The sequence below is a fragment of the Nanorana parkeri genome, unplaced genomic scaffold (genome assembly GCF_000935625.1).
Source record: "Nanorana parkeri isolate BGI_ZX_2015 unplaced genomic scaffold, ASM93562v1 scaffold238, whole genome shotgun sequence".
Classification (NCBI taxonomy): domain Eukaryota; kingdom Metazoa; phylum Chordata; class Amphibia; order Anura; family Dicroglossidae; genus Nanorana; species Nanorana parkeri.
The window spans coordinates 542,401-565,481 of record NW_017306506.1 but is presented as its reverse complement, the minus strand read 5'-3'; the positions used below and the strand labels follow the sequence as shown (position 1 = coordinate 565,481).

Genomic DNA, 23,081 nt, shown 5'->3' with positions numbered 1-23,081 from the left:
CTTTCCAAGGAAGGAAGAAGAGGTTAATTCCTGACTTACAGTAACCCTATGGTATATGATGATCTGGCTATGTTTGTGCACTGATATTATGCAGGTTTGAGTGCCTATTGTCTAATGCATTACCTCTGTTTACTTATGATTTATTAATAATGGCTCCTGTGCATTAACAGTCCTCTCAGGACACATCCGTGGCAGGCTTTGGTGAGACAGCAATGTCCTGACACTCCAGTTGGTGTATAACACAACAGGTAGGATGGTGGGACTTTAAGTCTGCATTCATGAGATATGACGGATGATAGCGATTATTCTTATGTTCATGACTGGTATTTGGGAAGGAAACAAAGATACCATAGTGCCCAGTCATGATGTGACAAGTTTGATTGAGCAGGCTACATAAATGTGGTTGGACATGTGATTTTATACTGGACAAAGCGCCAATAATGAGATGAAAGATGTAAGAGCTTTGTATTTCCATATTGAAATAAATGAAGATTTTCAGCCATTTCATTGTAATCATTCTTCCTACAACTTACACGTGCCTGCTGACAGAAATTGACCAGCATACATCTTAGGGGTGGAAATACAGGCTGACCTGGAGCAAGAGTTCAACTTATTTCAGTTGACGACAATCCGCCTATATAGAACCTGCGTTCACCAAGCTTACAGTTCAATAACGGGTAGTATTACTAGAGAAGGAAGTGCTAGCAAAGGGTGAAGTTTGTCCACTTCTCCTGCCGTCTCCAATCTAGGACAACATAACTGAACTGGAAAGTGAGCTGAATGGGAGAATTATTCCAGTTTAGATATGTTGTCCTAGGTGTTCACTTCTCCTGCCTTCTCCAAACTCTTCACCCTTTTCTGAATAACCCTGTAATATGTTTTCCGTAACGTTATTAGACTGCTCCTCAAAGTTTTTTTTAAGGTGTTGTGAAAGCAGGTCCCCTGAGGTACTTGTATCTACCTTTTTAGCTAGGTATGTCCTAGAAGATTCTGAACCAGGAAGGATGTTATATGGTACCTGTATATAGTGTGTGCCATGACTACAGGTAAAATGTGGTAATTCCCATTAGATGCCGTTGACACTTTAAGACTCTGAAAGTATAAAGAAACTAGTGACTGACTGGCCTGCCATTGAAAGGAGAGGACATCTGTACCTGAACTGAATTGCAGTTTGTGAGTGTTGTGCATTTCTTTTATTGAAGGACAGTTGTTAGCCGGAAGAAGCACGGTGTGGTGCTGGCCTAGCTTCTATGGAGATGTGCAGCGCAGTGTAATAATGAAAACTATTCATCTGATCCCTACCTGTTGCTGCACTTTAGTAGAACTACTTTCTTTTTTTCATTGTTTAGTTGTGAAAGACAAACTCCTGGATATCTGTAGAAACATTTTGTCTACACCCTTGATGTTGCTTATGTCAGATATTTGTTGATCTAGTGCCATGTTACTTGGTATCTACAATAGGACTTATTGAGTAAAACAATGCAGCAAGCAAATTAAAAAAGCCGGGTATACACGTATCCGATTTCAGCCGGTTTCTAACTAACCGGCTGAAATTCGCAGTGTAGGTGCCGCTGTCTGTACCCCTCAATCAGCTGAAAGGAGCAGGTTGGAAAAATTCTCAGTCAAAGGAAGCTTAAAGCCAATCAGCTGCAGGCTCTGTTTTAGGTATTACAAAGGAAACAGTGGAGGATTCATCCTCCAACGCTCATAAGCGCTAATGAAGGATTCTGATATTTGTTTGTTTTGTTCATGAATAGAGATAGATGTGATCCAAGCTGGACAACGGCTCCAGTCGCATTACTTGCCGCTCTTCACTATCGTCCAATTACAAAAGGGCTTATATGTATATTTTCTCTTTTAAAGAATACAAGACATTCTGATTGGAGGAGAATGAGTGTGTGAAATCACCTCATCCTCCAATCACAAAATGTCTGGTACTCAAGTAATCCAAGACTTTTTGTGATTGGACAATAGTGAAAAGGGGTGTGTGATGCAACTGGGGGGCTGTATAGCTCGGGGTCATATTTCTCTATCTTCGGTGCCTGGACGCGGAGTCGTTGTGTGCAGGAGACCGCATGCTGCAGGGTAAGATTTTTATACTTTGTGTACAGTATCATTAAAACATTGGGTGTTGTGTGGAGGGTGGCAGCACTCAGTGTGGTGTGTAAATTATAATTTGCCCGGAGTGTAGCTTTAAAGACACCTGAAGGTGCATGCACAGGGGCTGTTATGCTTGCTTTCCTACTTAGTGTATCACTGGCCTGCTACAAGCATGTAGTTGGTTAGAAAAGGCCAACACATGTTGAAGCAGCTGGCATGTGAAGTGCTTCCTTTTGGTCCATGTTGATTCCCTCAATTAACTTTTTATTACAACAATAACCTGGAAATCAGGACTGCACTATACAGTATATTTTCATACTAGAAAAATCTATAAGTCGCCATAGCTGACTATCCATAAATGATAGCTGACAGGCTCTGATACTGCGCCAATGGGCCCAGCTTTGAATCAATGCAGAATGCTCTGTCGCAGAATGCTCTGTCGCAGAATGCTCTGTCGCAGAATGCTCTGTCGCAGAATGCTCTGTCGCAGAATGCTCTGTCGCAGAATGCTCTGTCGCAGAATGCTCTGTCGCAGAATGCTCTGTCGCAGAATGCTCTGTCGCAGAATGCTCTGTCGCAGAATGCTCTGTCGCAGAATGCTCTGTCGCAGAATGCTCTGTCGCAGAATGCTCTGTCGCAGAATGCTCTGTCGCAGAATGCTCTGTCGCAGAATGCTCTGTCGCAGAATGCTCTGTCGCAGAATGCTCTGTCGCAGAATGCTCTGTCGCACGTAGGTTTTCTTGTAGAACAAATGCAACACTTTAGCTCTCAATGATCAGCTTGATTTGAATTAAATATCTTTTAATAAAGCAGCACACCTCCATGTAGCTCTTTTAGATGAATAAACATTCATTTTTGAGTGTAATGTTCCATTGGGCTGCATTCACACCTTTTTCTAATGCAGTGTTACTGCAACGCACATTACTTGGAATTGCGAGTTGTAGCACCCTTCCTTTTTGAATGAAGTGTTTGGGGTGCTATTTAAATTGAATGACACCTCCAACACACTAAGGCACTGTGAAAGAGCATGTTTTTCTTTTCTTGGTGGTTTGACACAATGCCAGTCTATTCATTGAAATAGGCTGCCCTAAAAGTAAAAACAAAAGTGCATTAAAGCAACACACCATGGCGGCTAGATGTAAATGGAGCCTTGCAGTCCTGTCACACAGGAACTTTGCCCGGAACTGGTTTCGAATAGCTGTCATCTCATACAAAGTCTGTACTGACAACAACATCTTCTCCATGAGGAATACAAATAAAGAATACACAAGACAAATTCTTTATCTGTAGTATTAAGAAACAATTTTACTTCTCATAAAATAAGCATGGAGAGAAATCAGAAAACATAAAAAATCAAGTACTTTTCTACTTAAAAGCGCAACAAGATTATTTCAGGGGTTACAAAGAACAAAATCTACAATCTGGTCCCTTGTCATCATCTAAGTATTTTGTAAACAAGGTTTAAACATAGCAGCAATAATGTAAGAAAGACAAACTTTGCGTTACCTGGATTTAGAAGATGTGACCTTGGATTCATCGCCCAAACATACAAGTAGTTCTAATATGATTCCCTTTATTTTAAATGATATCTGTATTAAACCACAGCCAACTGGAAATCACTGAGTGTGACATGGCCAATCCACCCAAAACATAATACTAATGCAAACCAACTAGCAAGTTCTACAAACTACCGCTTTCTAATATTTCTTGGAATAAAAATGGGAGGTGTGTACAGCTCAGTCCCAAACCTTCACTTATGTCTCCTGGTATTCCAACGCCTGATCCACACGCTGCTGTATTTTTGTTGAATAGCAATATGCTTTATTAATACCAGATATGTAAGACTGACATCTCTTCCCTTATTGGACATGAATGCACCCACTGACTCACCCATTGGGCTTAATCATGGGTCACGCTATAATTACACCCACGGGCGGCAATAAGGCTTTTTGCATTTCAGCAACAAAGAAAAAAAAATGTGACTTGGGGCTTAGGTGTCTGGCTGGAGCAGATTCTAGATAGCCTGTACGTCTGCAGCCAGTTGCTGTATTTGTTGGGCTGGCGCAATGTAATTTACACAGCAATCCTTTTTTTTCTTTTTTATATTGCAGAGAGCTGCAGCATGATTTTTTTTCTTGCACGGTTCAAAATTAAGCAGCCTTGATTAACATGAATAACGCTGACAACTTGCCTACCTAAATAAATCTTACATTTAGGTTAATAGAAGTCATTTGGTACACTATTTAAATAAAAACCTGTTCTGTTTATTATAGGCTGACAAGTGGACAGTTTTTACTTTATTCTGTATAACCCTCAGCAAGTATTAACTATAATTGTATCCAACAAATGCATCTACAGGCTGCATTGACATCCGCAAGGTGAAGGCATTTATTTTTCCTCAATGGAGCCTTTAGCTTGTATGTAATCACTATGTCATAGCAAAGATAGTGATCCCAATTGGGAACAACTAAATGTTGTCTGAGTAGAGGGGACCAGAGCCGTCTGAGAAAGCTGGGGTCTGACGGCTACCAACTTAGCAAAGTGTCGGCTGGTAGCTGCCAAAGAAATATCTTTACTATCGTAACCATTATTGAGGCATCATGCTAGATACGTTAACATACAGACTGCAGGTAGGAATGGGTTAAAACTACATGCTATCATTAGGGTATCAGAGAAATGAGAGATGTCAGTGGGTGACTTAGCCCACCAAGATCCATCCTTCTTTATTCGTTAGGGTAGTCTGACTCTTTAAGAACCCTGCAGGAATTTGGTTAGATACCATTCCTGAAACAAATCTCCCCGATATTCTGGAAATGTTCGTTGTGGTACCACGATGCCATCCCTGTGACATTAGCACGTCACTGTCCTGAAACAAATATTCAGATTGGGAATTCTGACTTTGATCATTTAAGTACTTGAGTTGGAACAAGCCAGAGTAAGTTAGGTAACACCTATTATAAAAAGGTGAGCAACAGCAGCCCCTGTATTTGTCAGACAGGTGCCCTTTAATAATTGGAAAGCTACACCTGCTTCACTGAATAAATTCCAGAGTTCAAATATACTGAATAATATTATGCATATGATCCCTATCAAGCATATTTCTTCCTTGACCCTGTATGCTTTAGCAACACCATTTTGATGCTACAGTATATAATACTAAATAGAATTTTTGTCTTACCTGTATAACCCTTTTCTTGGAGTACATTACAAGGATGGTATTCAGAAAATATGGGTTATGCTACCACCTTCAGGCAATGTGTACACTGATGACCAAAGCTGTAAGGACTTTTCACTCCGGCATGTCAGCTTAAGAAAGCTTGCAGAGATGAAAAATTTAAATCTTCAGCCAATCAGCTTGCACACCACTATACAAAGTCCATGCTGAGGAGGCATGCGAACCTCCATACCTGACAGCTTTGCACGGTTTCATATGTAGTGTGTCAAGGGCTTAACCTCTCCCACTCTGTATGCCTCAGTTTTGTCAGCAAGCAATATTAGGCAATTATACAGGTGAAACTCAAATAATTAGAATATCGTGCAAAGTTCATTTATTTCACTAATGTAACTTAAAAGGTGAAACTAATATATGAGATAGACTCATTACATGCAAAGCAAGATAGTTCAAGCCGTGATTTGTCATAATTGTGATGATTATGGCTTACAGCTCATGAAAACCCCAAGAACCCCAAATCCACAACCTCAAAAAAGTAGATTACATGCAATCAATAAAACAAGGATTGTACATAGAACAATATCGGACCTCTGAAAAGTACAAACATGCATATGTACTCAGTACTTGGTCTGAGCCCCTTTTGCAGCACTTACTGCAATTACTTTTGCACGATATTCTAATTATTTGAGTTTCACCTGTATAAGAAACAGAGGGGAGGGGCCTGTGTCTTGTAATGTACTTCAAGAAAAAGGATTTTACAGGTAAGACAAAAATCCTATTTTTCCTAATGGTACATTACAGGACACAGGATGGTATTCAGACATCATAGGATGCCCAAAAGTAGTCCAGAGGGCTGGGCTATACAGAAAACAAATACTAATACCCCCAAAAACCAACAGGGTAACAGAAGGGGCTTGACAGAGCTCACAGAGTTGCTAGAAGCACCCAATGACAGAAACAGGCATCAGTGGAGGCCTAAAGATCCACCTCGCAAAACCTGCAGAAGAAAAACAGAAAGCCCGCCGGTAGCCTTGCATTCTGAGAAACAAATGCCTGATGCTTTAAGCAAATGAAGCAGCGTTTCTCAGCCTTTATTTCAGTCATGGCACCTTTTTTTAAATCTCAAAGCACCCCCAGTCTAAAATGTAAATGTTAAAAAATTATGTGTGGCCCTTTAACATATGGGATCTGGTATGCATTTTAGGGGGGACCACACGCAAAAAGACAAAAAAGAATGAGTGATTTCCCCCCCTCCCCCCCCATCAGATTCCTCTTTAGAAATCACAGCCTCCCCCCGGTGTTTCCCTTACGGGGACCCTCAGAATGACAGAAGGGGTCATGTTGTAGCTTAAAGATAAGCTTGAACAGTGTATACCACAACCAACCAGTGGAGAGAAAACTAATTGGGAACAGGGTAAGGCAAAACAATATCCTGTTAATTTGAAAAGAGGAAAACCATCCTGGGCAAAAAAATGACCTTATCCCTGTGAAAGACAAAGAAAGGATCGAACAGATTAAGGCCGTCATCTCAGAAACTCACCTTGCAGGGATGATGGCAACAATAAAGGCAACTTTGCGAGAGAGTAGACAGAGAAATATATCTGATAAGTCAAAGGGCGGTTTCTGGAAAACTGATTTGAGATCCCATGATGTCACTGTGGAATGTACAGGAAGACCAGTATAAGTGACACCCAGCACAAAGGCTTTCACAAATGAAAAGCAAGAGTTGGCCCTTGATGGTACTCAAGACTACATGATGATCTAGAGCAGACAGGATTTGTCCTTTGAAGTACCTCCTGGAATAAAAATTCCTTGTTTTGCACGAAGTGGAATAAACTTTTTCAGTTGTGATGTTAGACTTAGCATGAAGTCTATTCCCTAGCCTTCAAGAGCATGGGGACAACCGAACCAGAGAGGCCCCTATCCTTCAGGACCTGGGCTGTAACAGCCAAACCGTGAAAACCTATGACTGCAAAGCAGGGTGGTAAACTGGACCCTGGAACAGGAGATTTGGATGACCTGGCCAGGCCCATGGAGCGTTGGCCAGGAGACTAAGGAGGTTTGAGTACTATGAGGATCCCTGTACCTGGAGACAACTTGACGTTAAGTGTGTTCCAGCCAGAACGCACTGCAACTGGTGTGAACGGGCCCTTACCCACAGGCGAAAGAGGTCCTGGAACACCTCTAAGTGAAGAGACCACTCCGAAGTTCAAGAAAGGATTGTCACCAGCACACCAAAAGTTTTGAAGCAAAAAGTCCTTTATTGACAAATCGCCATCCAATACAAGCGCTGTCTGAGCCTGATGAAGGGGTACTGTCGAGACCCCGAAAGCGCTTGTATTGGATGGCGATTTGTCAATAAAGGACTTTTTGCTTCAAAACTTTTGGTGTGCTGGTGACAATCCTTCCCAGATCTGCATTGTTCACTGGGCCCTCCGTGGTCACTACAAGCACCCACCTGCTTGGCAGGTTTACTACTATTCCTAAAGGAGTGCAGCTGGTTCTTGACTACACTCCGAAGTTCAGACACTGACGACTGAGGAAGTCTGTTTGCCATTGAGAATGGCAGATAGGACTGGAATGTGTAATTCCACCCAAGCTAGAATGCAATCCGCTTCTACTTATGAGACTTCTGAGAACTATTTAGGACTTTTTCCCAGCCGATTGGTTGGGATAGTGCTTATGCTAGATTCCATCCTGTGAGAGGAGGAATTTCTCCAATTTCAGCAATGAACGTGTGATCCCCTTTTCCGACATATGAGATCATTCAGAGAATGCATCCTATTGTCCAACGTTGCCAGAATATTGTGTGGCAATGGTCTGGCGTGAAATCAGGCATATGGAACCGCTTTGAAGAGGATACCATTAGGCCTAAGCCCCTCCAGTAAAAACAGAGGGTTGGTTGGCTCCTGGACTACAAAGTAAAAATATGGGAGCGGACAAGGTGAGCCCCTAACACACAGTTCAGTGCCCAAAGCAACATTACAAGCCAGCCCCCATACTTTCTTTGGTAGGGTCTGGATACAGTCCCCCAAAGGCACAGCCATAGTGTTAACCGATCCGGAAGCTGCATAAAAAAAAAAAGCCGCAGTGACTATGAAGCAGCTGAGAAACCTTACTAGAAGAAGATCTTGGTAAAAGTAACACAAGTGGTTTGCTTTTCTCAGAGCAGAGAGAAGACTTCCAGTTCTAAGGACACTAGCAAAAAACTAAGGCATGCTGGGGGTGGGAGGGGTTATACTGGGCCGTCCATACAACTTTGGTTGCCAGTGTCCATATAACCTATGGTTTCTGAATATGATCCTGAGTCTTGTATGCTTAAGAAATACACATTTTGCATAATACTTAGACATTAATGATATGACATCTGCATTATCTAGCTTTCAAATAACAACCTGAAATGTCTAACCGAAATAACTTTGGTATGTCTGGCTTGCCAGATATTACTGAATACTTTCATTCTCCTGATCCCATAGAAAATGTATGTTTCCAATGTTTAAACATCAAAGGCAAGCAGATTGGTATATCTGTGCTTACATGGAACAATGGAGAGTGCGGGACTCCAACTCCAAGTCTCTTATAACCCTAGTTCTGCTGCATGACATTATTTTAGTGGACTTGCTTTGTTTTCCTCTATAATTCATTCAGAATTAAGAGTTGGGACAAAGGATTCTGCCCGCTTTGGAATCAACAAAACAGTCATTTGTAATAAGAAAAATGATATCCACAGAAAGAAATACCGATCATCTGGTTCCTTGAACGAGATGTACACTGTCCTTCCACTCCAACTGAGTCTCATTTGGAGAGCCAATGGGCACTACTGGTAGCTCCAGTGAAAGAAAGCTCAGCTGGCCAGGAAACCCTCAGTTGCTCCTTCACGTTTCTTACTGCCACTACCGATACATGCTTGTAGAATAACGTGCGTATGTATATATGTATACATCTTTTGGTACCTAAGAACCATGAGTTAAGGCTACAGTACCAAATCATGATAATCCACATTCTTTACACAGAGACCACTGAATGGAATGAATATTTGGTTTCTGCGGAATATGCATATTTCTCCTCTGCAGTGTTCAGGTGTTGGACTGAACCTGGGGGATATTTCCCAATACACAGAACCCAACTCACTCACACAGCTCATTTGAGACAACTAGTCATAAAAGAAAAGACTGTACTGAGAGAGATATAGAGGCTGCCGTCTGCCTGTGATTCAGTGGCCTCAATACTTTGACTGACCCAGAACAAGAACGCAGGTCAGCTTTCACTTCATAGGCTGCATACCTGGTCCAGGTGTTGACTCTCCAAGTACCAAAGCTTCAGATTCAGGTATTCTGCAATGGCAGCCTCCACATTGTATATGTCAGCATAGGTTCATTCACTCTAGTCAACTCACTAAAGCGCTACGTTTTAACGGACGGGCTAGTTTGCGGTGAGGGATCTAGCGTCCGTGCGTAAACAGTGCATCACAGTTGACTTTTTATCTCTATTTAGAGTTTACAAACAAAAGAGTTTACACTCCATTCAGGGTGCTGCACAGACATGCGGTGCCATCCGGTACGCTGCAGAATAATGCAGAATGTCTGCATTTTTGCATAGTGCACATCACACCAGCATTGTAGTATGAATGGGGCACAAAGAAAACAATTATGTTCTGTGTCCTAGCAGCAACCTTTTCTTGTGCTGAAAACGCAGATCATCACACATAGGTGAACAGGAGGAGAGTCATTTTACTTGCAGCATAAAATAATCTCTTGAGGGGATTTTTATGGCTTTTTTTAGATTTGACAAATGGCCACTAAACCTAAAATACAAGGTAGGGGTGTGTATATGTATATACAGTACACACAGACTTGACATTAACATGCTGTGCATTGTCCACTGCCATGTGTTGGCTGTCTTACCAGAAAGCACATTAGTGAACCACAGTGGCCACATCACTGTGGTTCTTGTGTTTCTCCAAGCCACACACCGGTAAAGCTCGAGCATGTGTTGGTGATGGAGAAGGGTATAGAAGAGTGTTTTACTAAAACTAGAGTGATGTATTGTTGCTATTTCAGACCTAAATAGCGCTTAGTGAAGTACAGATCTGAAATCTACAGACAGGTGACTTCATGTTAGTCCTTGGATTCTGCATCCAGTCTTGTTCCAGTCTGTTGTACGAGGAATTAGAAACAGCCGAGCTCTTTAATTATGGGGAATTCATCTCCAAGTAGTAACTGTTATGCGCGTTTACTGGCATTTTAGGTTTAGCGGCCTTAACATGTCATCATCCCCCTTTAAGGATGGTTGTAATAATCAGTATATTCCAAATATTACTATCCATATCTACTGGTGTGAAACTGCAGAGATAAAATGCAGCATATAACCCAGAATAAATTAGCTGCCATTCATGTACTAAATAGTTTTGGGCTGTTTTGTCATAAGACGCCACCATGCATATTGGGGGCCACCTGAAAACTGCAGTACACGCAAGCAATGAAATGCAACAGGCTGAGAAGGGTTAAAATGAGTGAACCCTAAAAATGTTCTCACTAGGGGAAGGAACCATTTACAACTCCAGAACGCAGCACAAGAAATCTCCGTATGGTAAACTCCAAACTAAATCAATACACTGGAAAGAAAGTTCAGTTCAAACGAGGAGGAGCAGTCATGAGTCCCGGCTCAGATTAGTTCATAACACTCTTCACCGTAGCAGTTAAAAATGACGAGCTCTCCACTCCAAAGACTGAATATAAAACCTTAACTTCTAGATTGTCTGGCTAATGCTCTCCAGAGTCCTCAGAGTCTTCTACTCCATGTGTCTGTTGTCAGGATCTGTCCATAGATCATCATCAAGATACCACCGGAGTCATATCCCACAGCTGTGGTAGGAGAAGCACAGGATTAATCAATGTACATTAAAAAAAGAAAAAACTGCAATGAGTGGAACATGAAGCCTCCTGAAAAGCTGACCTGGAACAAAGTAACATGTGGCAAGTCAGAACCCCCGATCTGCAGGCTTGTGCTCGGTCAGTAACTTTGTACTGATGCCAAGGGGGTCAGCAGGAGAAGTCAGCATTTTCATAAGGAATGGGCACCAATGGTTGTCTCACTACAGGCTTCCTTCATTCTGTAAAAGTGTGGTGTAATGTACTGGTATATATTTTAATCAATCTCTACATATTAAAACCTCATCATGTACAAAAGGAAAGGTGTAGATGCCAGCGGCATTCCATACAGCACTACGACCAAACTGAATATGGTGATGCTTGTAGTAATGATCACGGACGGTGCGTGTAGATCCACAGCAGAAAATAAGATGAAGTTACCAGCACTCAGTACATAAAAGGTGCATAGTGACTATGTCTCCCTGAGGCAGGGACCCTGCGTGGCCCCCAGACATTGGCTTATTTGACTAATGTGAAGCATTATTAATAAATGAGAGTACATTTGCACCTTTAAGTACTGACTCTGAGTGCTGGTGACTTCTTATTTTCTTCTCATCATGTTCAAGACTTGACCATTGGAGAGACTTTTTACTTTCTGTGCGGTCACACAGACAGAAAGTGGAAGCAAGACTTCTTAAACACGAGTACAGAGACGAATCTCTCTCATTATATATATATATTTGCATCTGTCCCTGTTAAGCAGATCTCCTCAATACCTGTGTGGTCACCAGCACAAGAAGTAGGGTGAAATCTCCATAATAGACACAGATGGCAATTAAACACTAAAGCTGCTGGCCATACACCTATAGATTATCTGCAGATTTTCTATGGTCAGATGGAAAAAGTGCAACAGATTCCTCCATCTACGCTAAACTGTGTGGATGGAGTAATCTCCTGCTGGGCCAAACTTCAGTATCTTCCTAGTCGGCCCTGCTGGCTCTTAAAGTACCTGAACAATCTGATTGGATGCAGGCATTGTTCAGGTATTTTGAGAGCCAGCGGGGCCGACTAGGAAGACACTGAAGCTTGGCCCAGTGGGAGATTCCTCCATCCACACAGTTTAGCGTAGATGGAGGAATCTGTTGCACTTTTTCCATCTGACCATAGAAAATCTGCAGGAAATCTATAGGTGTATGGGCAGATTTAGGCTGGCCATACACCGGTCAACTTTTTTCTTTCAACCCGCAGGCTGAACGAAAAAAATTGATGTGATTCCTCCATCAGGTCAACACAAACAGCGTGTCGATCGAGGAATCGCTGTTGTTTGCATGTTATTCTGACAGGTGCCGCCGGCACCTGCCATAATACCTGATCAGAGCAGAAAGCTCATTGGCTGCCGGCTTTGATCACATGAAGATTTACCAGCAGACTCCTTCAGCTGATCGAGGAATGCCGGCTGGAAGGGAGCCGACAGCCCCACACACTGTGCGAATTTCGTCCGGTACATTAAAAAACAGCCGAAATGCGGCCAGTGTATGGGTGCATTAAGGCTGAGTTCACATGGGCAGCAGCCTCCACCACCCTTTGAAAAGTGATCAACTGCAGATGACTTTTCAGAGGGAGGTGGAGCACTGGTTGCCCAGCGTTCAGGAAACAGATACTGCCGCCTCCTGAATGCAGTTTATTTTTAAAATCCCAATGGGGACTTTCTATTGCAAGACCGCATCACAGGCACTTACCCACACGGTTGCGGCGCGGTGCCATTTATTGCAATGATTGCGTTTCACAAGCGGTACCGCCTGCCAAATGTAACAAGCTGTATATATTTTGATGTGATGCAAAGCATCGCGGCTGCTACAATGTATACAGCACAGTTCGGCCGCAGTGCTGACATTGCTGCAGCGACTGGGTGAAGGGGGGTAAACCCACAGATAAACTGTCTGATTTTAACTTCCCCTTGTCATCCGTGTGAATGGAACCCAACAGTGGTTACAGATTATCCCCAAAGCAGAACCTAAATAAACCTGTTTTGCCTGGAGCTGGGCCAAAGTAAACCTGTACTGACAAAAATGTCGCTGTCATTGCTAAGCAGCATCTGAAAATGCTAGTTATCTAGCTGTGTGTGGACAATACTTGCTGAGACTGTACCCTGGAATGCAGCTAATGGAGTCAAAGATACTTGCTGGGGTGCAATGTTTATTATGATATATTTACTGTCCATTTAATTACAACAAAGGCAGTCCCATCCACTTGGTACTTATTTTGAAAGATTTCAGCAAGTGCTCTGAAACGGCCCGATTATGAAGGGAGAAGCAGGTGAACAAGTACAATAATGTTTGTTCTAAGCCTTCCAATGTGCATAGCTGAGGCGGCAATTCCCTTCAAGCTTATATTTAAGACAGCTGCAGAATGTGGTTGAGTGGACTGTACACTTCAAGGGCAGGGACTGCAGTGGGTGGGAAGTATTCTACACAGTGCTATCATATGCGGCATTGCTATAAAATCGGTAAAATATTAAAGGACCACATTACTGACCTTAAGGATCTTGTCTGTTCCTGAAGTCAATAACCAAACCCTTGTTGGATCAAAATTTACATGGATAATGTTGTGTTTACTATCATGGAAAGATGCAGTTGGAGCTCGTCTGTAAAGGAGAAGAGGAACAGACATCAAGATTAATCTGTACAGGAGGAATAGTCTGCACACACCACGGTCATTCATGAAAACTAGGGATGCACCAATGCCAATACCAGGGTGGGTGCTGATACTGGCCATTTTCATGAAAATGCCCCGATACCAAAAACCGACACGGGCACTGTACATTTTTCAAATTGAAGTGGCTGCCTTAGGTCCCATGTTTGCTGGGGACCTAGTGGCAGCCTTCTTCCCCTCCTGAGACCCTCCGAACCCCTTCAGAGACTCTCTGCCTGGCCATACACCTGGGCGGCACCCGGGAGCAGAGTGGCAGCACAGAGTATTTAGAAAATACATATTCTATTATTCTGCATTGCTGTATAATGTATTGCAGGGATTTGTAGTCCTCTATAGCTGGTGGTATTCTGCATTGCTGTATAATGTATTGCAGGGATTTGTAGTCCTCTATAGCTGGTGGTATTCTGCATTGCTGTATAATGTATTGCAGGGATTTGTAGTCCTCTATAGCTGGTGGTATTCTGCATTGCTGTATAATGTATTGCAGGGATTTGTAGTCCTCTATAGCTGGTGGTATTCTGCATTGCTATATAATGTATTATATGTATTAATGGTCCATATAGTGAGCTTGGTGCCAAATTATTCACCTTAAGGTCACTGCAAAGGACAAGGGGGCAATCTTTGCGTCTGGAGGAAAAGAGGTTTAACCTTTGCATATGGAAAGGATTTTTCACAGCTAGAGCTGTGAAAATGACTCCACCAGGAACTAGTTCTAGCGAGCTCAGTTAACTGTTTAAAAAAAACTCTGGATGTATTCCTAAATACACAGAATATTATTGGATATTGAGTTCTTGTAGGTATATTAAGCATCAGAAATTGTTGATCCAGGGTTAGGGTTGTTTTTGCCTTCCTCTGGATCAACAGTAGCTAACTGTGGGCATAGCGTTCTGTTTAGGTTTCTTTTTTTCTCCTCTTGGACCTTTTATCTCTATAGGTTGAACTCGATGGACTTGTGTCTTTTTTCAACCTGACTAATATGTGACTATGTATTGCTGAGATTTGTAGTCTCTCTACAGCTTGGAGTCAGTGGCAGAAATACCAGGGATGCAGCTGTGACAGTGCCCTGGCGCTCCACCATTGTCCTGAAATCATTAGTCTGTATTGTTTTAGGAAAAACTGTCACACATGAGCGTTAAAAAAAAAAAGGTATTAGTAATAGGTATCGGCAAGTAATTGAAGAAAAGTATCGGTACTCAGTCTGAAACAAAAGGTACCGTGCATCCCTCATGAAAACCTTTAGCAGTTAGAAAAATGAAAGGTGATTTCATCACAACAGTCAAACAGATGTTTGGTTTATCTTCTAAACTGTTAAAGAAAAATGATATCTAGAATCTGATTGGTTGTTATAGCCAACACCTTCTCTATAGTGATGAATGGGAAGATGTTCACATCAGTCATACAGATATCACTTACTGATCGTCTGTGATGGTGTCGTAGCAGCTGTCACACACGCGGACTTCAAACTCAAATCCCATGAGAGGAATGGAGGATCTCTTAGAGCTACATTTACCGCATACCGCTTTCCCACATTTCCTGCAATGGTGCTGATGTAACAAAACAGAAAAACACAACGTTATATCTAAGATTCCATTATGCCTACATATCAGGATCATCTTAAAGGCATATTCCACTTTTTGCAAACAAAATCATAAATGCACACGTCGCAAAAAGAAAAAAATGTGCATTTACTTATTTTGTTTTGCATTAAAATCTTTAAAAAGGGGAGAGGGGGGGGACCTTACAAAAAACATGGTTGCATAAATATGTACAAACTATACTTTGTTGAAGCACCTTTTGATTTTATGACAGCATTCAGTCCTTTGGGGGAGTAGTTTATGAGCAAGGCACATCTTGCCTTGCAAATCTTTGCCCACTCTTCCACATCTGTCAGATTGTGAGATCATCTCCTGTGCACAGCCCTCTACATGTCACCCCACAGATTTTCAATTGGATTCAGGTCTGAGCTCTGGCTGGGCCATTCCAAAACTTTGATCTTCTTATGGTGAAGCCGTTCTTTTGTTGATTGGGTGGTATGCTTTGGGTTGTTGTCATGCTGAAAGGTGAAATTTCTGTTCTCAGCAGAGGGCTGAAGGTTTTGTGCCAAAATGTACTGATATTTGGAATTGCTCATAAGTCCCTCCACCTTAACAAAAGCCCCAGTTCCAGCTAAAGAAAAACAGACCCAAAGCATAATGCTGTCACCACCATTGAAGTTAACAATGGACTACAAGTGTGGTGACCTCACTGTACAGTAATACCTTGGTTTACAAGTAACTTGGTTTGAGAGTGTTTTGCAAGACAAGCAAACATTTCTGAAAAATTTTGCCTTGATATACAAGCAAATGTCTTGCAATAAGAGCAAAATTCTGCAGAAAAGCGCCACCCGAATAAGGCTGTAGCATTGCGAGCGATGAGACTGTTTAACAACAATGCAATGTCACATTGGATAGATACCTTGTTAAGGTTTCACGAAATGAAAAAGATTCCATTCAGTCAAGAGATAGCAGTGATTCCGTTAGTGATAGTGAAAGTCGTCCTACACAATAATCCTCCTCTCTCTTGTCCCCCTCACACCAGCCACGAAGGTACCGGTAATCAGTTTATTTTTCTTTATATTTTGTACAGTATTATATTACAGTACTGTATTGTATTCATTTTTATATGAATAATTTTGGGTTGTGGAACGAATCGTCTGAATTTCCATTATTTCCTATGGGGAAATACGCTTTGATATACAAGCGCTTTGGATTACAAGCATGCTGCCGGAACGAATTATGCTCGTAAACCAAGGTATTACTGTATATGTACTCCATTGAGAACCATGAGTTGTTCTGCTGCCGTTGCAGACTGTACTTGTAGTTTCTCCATATATTGATCTTGTAAATGGACTTGTGAATGAATGATGAGGCTGTGCAGGCAGGGCCACACTCTAAAATTAAAACATATACAGGAGCCTACAGGGGAAGCACCCTTTAATTCTGGCAAATGGCAGTGTGCGTGTGTGTGTGGGGGGGGAGGGTGAGGGAGGCTACGGAATGGCACCGTGTTCCACCCTAAAGATGGGTCTAGCATAGAACATGGAATTAGCTACCATACTCACCCGATCATCTAACATTGCTGGCTCTTTGACCGGTCCCTGGAGCCTCACTCACCCTCCGCTGCAGCTGTCTAGGAATCCTCGAGTCATCATGTCCAATACAGTGCATAGGACGTGAGGACGCCGAAGGACATTCCATCGATGGAGTGCTGCCAGCTCCGAGGATCGAGTGAATATAACTTTCTTTTTACCCTAGGCAAAAACGAGCAGTTAACCCTTGCAGTGCACGGATAGTCCCACTCCTGATAACATTTCTGTCTGGAGGTCTTCTATCATAGCCGATAGCACCGCAGAAGTTTAGCTGGAGAAAGGATATCTACTCTTATTTCACAATGGCTCTCTGGTGCCACCTCATGGTCAACTTTGACTATTACACCACCATCTTATAGTCACACTTTCTAAACCGCAAAAAAAGGGTTTGTTCATGGGACTGAAAGCCACGGCCAAAGCATTTAGTTTTGGGGAAAGCAGAGAGTTAGTAATAACCAGAGGTTCTATTTGTGACCTTATATATGGACATCAGCTCTCACTTTTTATCCAGTAGAAAGTGCAGCAAATCTAACATTTTTGAGCTGTCACTGGGACTATAGGAGAAATCTAAGAGTCGCCTGCTCTGGTCACAACTGTCAAAGGTGGAATTTACCTACAGGGTCTTCTGTGCCAGAACAGGAAGTGAGGGGAAATCCCCCAATGTGGACACAGTAATAAATCCCTAACTGACATTCTAACTCATCTCCATTCTACTCAAAACTATAAAATTAGCTGTAGCTGCAATTTCAATTGAATTCATTTGTATAGAATGTGCCCTGTGAGTTGTATGGGCAAGACGTAACAAAATTTAAAGACATGTCAGTTTGCTTTCCGTAAGAAAACAATTACAATTAGTTTAAAACCTAATAATTCAACTTTTAATTTACCAAAATGATGTAATATAAAGGACCTTCCTAAGCTATCCAATCAATGCATCGCCAATCAGTCAGGTCCTTGCACTATATAGTTGTTGGTAGATCTTTTTTTTTTTTTTCATATTAATTTGTTGGTAGATCTAAAGGAGATTGCACAATCACATTCTAAGATGTGTGGTGAGCTTTAGGCTGACAGACCCTATAGAATCTTATGGAATGGTTTCATTTAGATCTACAGTACCATCCTTTATGTAGTGCAATGGCCTGTCTGGTTTGATACTAGTCAGTTGTTTAGGTGTATCCTCATATCACATAGTTTTGGTAACTGGAAAGGAGATTGTGAAATTAGATTGAATAGTTTACAGCCAGCTCAACACCAGCCGAATATTTTTTTTTTTCTGGACAGTATAGGGAAGAATTCAATTTTCTGTCAGCTTTTAATTTTGGTCTGTGACACCTCTGTGGGCACTTGTTCCTGTGATGCCTGTACAACAACTCTTTCTCACTCTACTACAAATGTATTTTTCTCTAGCGAACCACATTACTCTTAGGCTGCATTCACACGCTGTGTTCTGGGAACTACAAATTCTGCAGCAGGAATCCCGGGTGTCCCATTTAGATGAGCCCACTGTACCCACAGAAGGTAATGACTGGGTGACAGTGGCCGGATCTCTCAGTGCCAGTCCACAGGTAAGGGTACATGGTATGATTACATGGGGTTCAGGATAAATGATTGTCCCTGGATGGAATCTGTCTGTGTCGAGCGACAATCATCCCAAACCACATGTAAAAGTACCATGTATGCCACTAAAAGATGTAGCCGCTGTCATTACTTTCAATGGGTACAGCGGACCGCATCTGAATGGGGACACCTTGGATTCCTGCCGCAAAGAATCCCAGAACACAGCCAAGTCCTCATGTGAATGGGGCCTTACTGTCTAGTTGAGAGTGTGGCCATGAGCTCCCCATGTGGTTCCCAAACTGTTGCACATAGCACCCATATCGCCTGTATTCCCACTTTGGCCTTTGGAATTGTAAGTACTGTATAATTTGCTTCTTTTTGCCTGTCTGTGTATGGAGCTTATACAAAGTACATTGTATTTGAATAACATTGTTCATGTTTGCTCCACCAATGAACCTCTTATTTATTGCAAAAAATGAAACCCGACAGAGTCTCTAACACGTCCCTTTTCTTTAACTAGCTGAGCATAAATCTGACATCTGATGAACTCTCTCTCTCTCTCACTTCTCTCATTGCCTATATTACTGAATGTATTACTCTTTAAGTACTTCTACCTACTGTATATTAACTTAGAAAGGTACGCATACATGTAACCACAAAGTAAATGCTCTGGATATAACTGATCATCATACTATCAAGAGGGATGTTTTCACAATAATGAGAAAAAATATGTTATCCCCAATTCCAGTCATGATACCTAGAGCCACCAGAGTAGTGGGGAAAAGAACATACATCTCCAATCAAGTGATCAGCATGATCCATGTTTTGTTCTGAATATGTGCACTAGCAATGTCCTGAAATCATATACAGGGAGTTGGCTCTCTGAACCTTCAGCCACATCACCTTATCCACAGCACGTTCATGACATAAACCCCAAAGGCATGGAAAGTACATTCAGGTTCTGGAGTTTGGGAATATGACTGCTCATGGAGATGGAAGATGGCCAATGAGAACGCTCTTGTGCACATGATGTCTCCTCGCATACAATGTACTCTGCGGCAACCATTTGGGAACCCCAAACATAAGAACTGAACTAAAAATGACAGTAGATGAGGTATATCATCAACATGTTACACACTAACCTGGCCAGTTCCCACCCTGTCTGATAAAACACACACCTGCCTGAGGCCAATCTTCTTGCTGTCCCACATCTGTTTGAAGTTCCAGAAGAACGGCTGGTCACACTTCTGACAGGAGTCACTGTCCAACCATTCTGGTGTCTGCAGTATGACAAAAGGTAGGCAAAGTTATTCAGTGTCTTCAAGAATAAGGACCCTTTCAAAAGAGTCGAATAACAAAAACATTGTTGTGGTGTTAAAAAGGAAACCTGTCATGAGTGAAACATGGAGGCTGCCACCGTCCTCCTAATAATGCTACTTAAAGGAGAAGTATCACCAGAGGCGCAACTAGAAAACTCAGGGCTCCGATGCAAGAAACCATGAAGGGCCCCCTATCCCCGCTCCGGAGCATTGGACTGCTGGGAGCTGTAGTCCCAGGAGGCAATGTCGGTGCCTCTGCGGTTACCAGGGTTGGGCCCTCTTCTTCCTTTCCGGGCCGCCAAGTAGCGGAACGCTAGTGCCCGGTCGCAGATGCGACAACTGTGAACTTGGTAGTTCCGCCACTGCTTTGGAGACAATGAAGTGAAATGGAACACTGATAGAGGGTAAAACATTCTGTGCATTCAGCATTGTGTGTTCTATAAAAGATTTCACTCACACATCTCCACCTTACAACAAACCCGGACACACCCCCTCCATTATTCAGCTCAGAGCTCCACCCCCTTTATGGTGATCAATGAGCTTCTCCCTCGTCAGTGTCTGAAGAGTATGCATAATAAGTAGCTACAGAATGGGAGCTGCTGATTGGACAGCGGGTGGAGTAGTGCAGTCAGTCGAGCGTTGGTCTGCTGGGAGCTATATGTTACCGGGGCCCCTTCTTCCTTTCTGCCCCCCCATCCCAAGTGGCAGAACGCCAGTGCTCGGTCGCACATGCGGCCCTTGTAGTTCCGCTACGCAGTATCACTTCAAATGAAAGTTTTTGAAACCCCCCAGGAGACTGCATGCATGGGGCACTTGGTCCCATTCCAATCCGTGCAATCATTACTAAGAAGTAGTGTCAGAGAACCCCATGCCTGGTAATCGGGAAGCCAGCCAGTCTTTACATGCCGCCCGGCTTCCCGGCTAATCAGGAAGCAAGTCATTACACGCCCCCTGGCTTCCTCAATGGGACCTCCAGTATCGGTATCAGTGAGTACCGGAAAAAAATATATCGGTACTCGATGCCGAAAAAACGGTATAGGTGCATCCCAATTCTGAACTAAAACCTTCATCTTATTTTCTAATTATCTGGTTTTCTATTTTAAAAGGCCAGAATAAAAGGAAAAGTAATGGTGAGAAAAATAAACAATTCTGGGTTTTACCAGTCCTTTCTTTTTTTTTTAACAGGTAAAATTACCAGTCCTTTCTTAATGGTTCGCATAACTGGGGGAGTGGTAGGGGTGCAACCAATTCCTACATTTATTGTGCTGGAAGGTGTCCCCCTTTCTCGTCTCAGAAAGTTGGGAGTTATGGCTTAGACACTGGGAAAAGCATGCCTGACCATCATGTGGGTACAGATGAGGAGGATCGTCATTGCCTTGTCCTCATGCTATGCCATGATTGTAATGCAGTGAATGCTATGTACACTAGGCTACATGTTAAAAAAAAAAAAAAAAAAAAAAAGTCATTACACATCACCAAAACTATTACAGCACTAAAATCTGGGACCCCTTAGTATTGCTGATCAAAGAGAGTTTGAAAAAAATAGTCAACTGTAAGAGGTAAAACTAAATAAATGTTAATAACAAATTTAACTCAAACTAATACGTTTTTATTGAAACAAGTTTTCAAATAAGAATACAGGGGAAACATTACATTGACTTTAGGCAGGATTCTTTCTTCAATATGGATGTTATATATATATATATAAATATAAATAAGAGCATGCCATACCCAGCTGGCCAGTGTGAATTATTTATTTTTGGTGCACAGTCACAGAACAATATACAAATCTCTGGCAAGAGGCAACATGTGTCTGAGTTCATCTTTGTTCTGCATTGTTATGCAATAAATTCTCTGAATTGTGAAAACACATTTGCTGAGAAAAGAGGACTGGAGGAGAGAACACAACACCACCATTATGAGAATGTCATCGGTACAAACTGAACATAAACAAAGACTTACACAGAGCAAAATAGGGATCTGTAATTACATTTTCATCAAGGTACTACCGGTTTCATAAAGATCTCATTATACAGCAGCGGTACGGCATTAAAGGAGCTCTAAAGCTCTAAAGCTGAACTCAAGACACAAATTAATGCAGCTCTGTTACCATTAATACATTTATTTTTAAATGCAAGCAGATTAAATTCCTACATCTGACTTTGTATCAGCCAATTAGAGTCTACTGTAGAGAAGAGCTAAGAGAGGAGAATGGAGAAGCAGCACAAGGAGCCAGTCAATTGTGCCACAGTGCAAGAAGCATGAATATAGGAGGAGAGAGCTTCTCCTTTCTTGGTTTAGTCAAAGGGTGGTGTTGTGTAGCAGACCTGAAAGTGAAAAATGAAATTACAGCAAAAAAAAAAAAAAGTCAGCTCCCCTGCTTGCTAGATAGGGATGTGCTGTGTGGAAGAACTGTGCAAATCCCAGGATCTAACAGACAAATACAAATCATTGGGAATTAAAAGCTTCCATATGTGTTGGGAGAAGGGCATGGTCACATGACCTATGAAAGTGACTGAATGAATAGGACTGGACTCTCCAACTATCATAGTGTTCTCTGAAGCATTATGTGAAACTCACTCTATAGAAATCCGCAGGTATCAAACTGTGCTCTGCATTTTATGAATGTAGGAACATTAAATGCCAGCACCGTGTGGACACAGAGGTGTACAGCAGATAACAATATCTGCTCTCTGTTTTAAATAGACCCCCCACCCAGTGTCTGAATAAAGTGCACAATGTTCATTTGTTAGCAAGAGATCTGACCACTGAAATAAAAATGGTTAAGTGCATTTCCCGTTGTAGAAATAGTCTGATCTGTGATGTCACATGAATCTCAAATTTTCCAGCCGTGAACCGAAGACATGAAGCGGAGCTGTACTCCACTTTGGCTTCTTTGCCAAATCTCCCACATCAGAGGACACAAATCTAATTTGTAGGAGTATCCCTGCTCTCCATACCTTCTTCCCTATGTTTGCACAGCATGCCATCTCCTCTATGCAGGGGTGGGATGCAGCAAAATGGGTTATATTCTATTTAAATGAAAAAGCGTACGTTTAAGTCAACACTCCAGTCATATACAAAAAGACCACAAACTTTATCCAGTTATGTGTTCCTTAAAAATACAAATGGTAACTGAAGAGGCTATCATCTTACTACTGGCATGGATATTGGGACATGAACTGTGTGTGCTGGAGATGGGATACAGGGGAGACAGCAATGTG

The 23,081-nt window shown here is 42.1% G+C and overlaps 1 protein-coding gene across 1 annotated transcript in view; it reads right to left on the bottom strand.

The window, feature by feature from the left end:
* Positions 1-10,869: 10,869 nt before the first annotated feature.
* The window catches only part of WDFY2 (WD repeat and FYVE domain containing 2), an 81,008-nt gene continuing 68,796 nt past the window's right edge, over positions 10,870-23,081 (bottom strand). Inside the window, exons 9-12 of the mRNA XM_018556460.1 lie at positions 19,717-19,818; positions 15,268-15,398; positions 13,678-13,786; positions 10,870-11,136 (exon numbers count right to left, since the gene is read on the bottom strand). Of these exons, the coding sequence (XP_018411962.1) occupies positions 11,107-11,136; positions 13,678-13,786; positions 15,268-15,398; positions 19,717-19,818 (372 nt within the window). The 3' untranslated portion in view covers positions 10,870-11,106. The remainder of the gene's footprint in view (positions 11,137-13,677; positions 13,787-15,267; positions 15,399-19,716; positions 19,819-23,081) is intronic.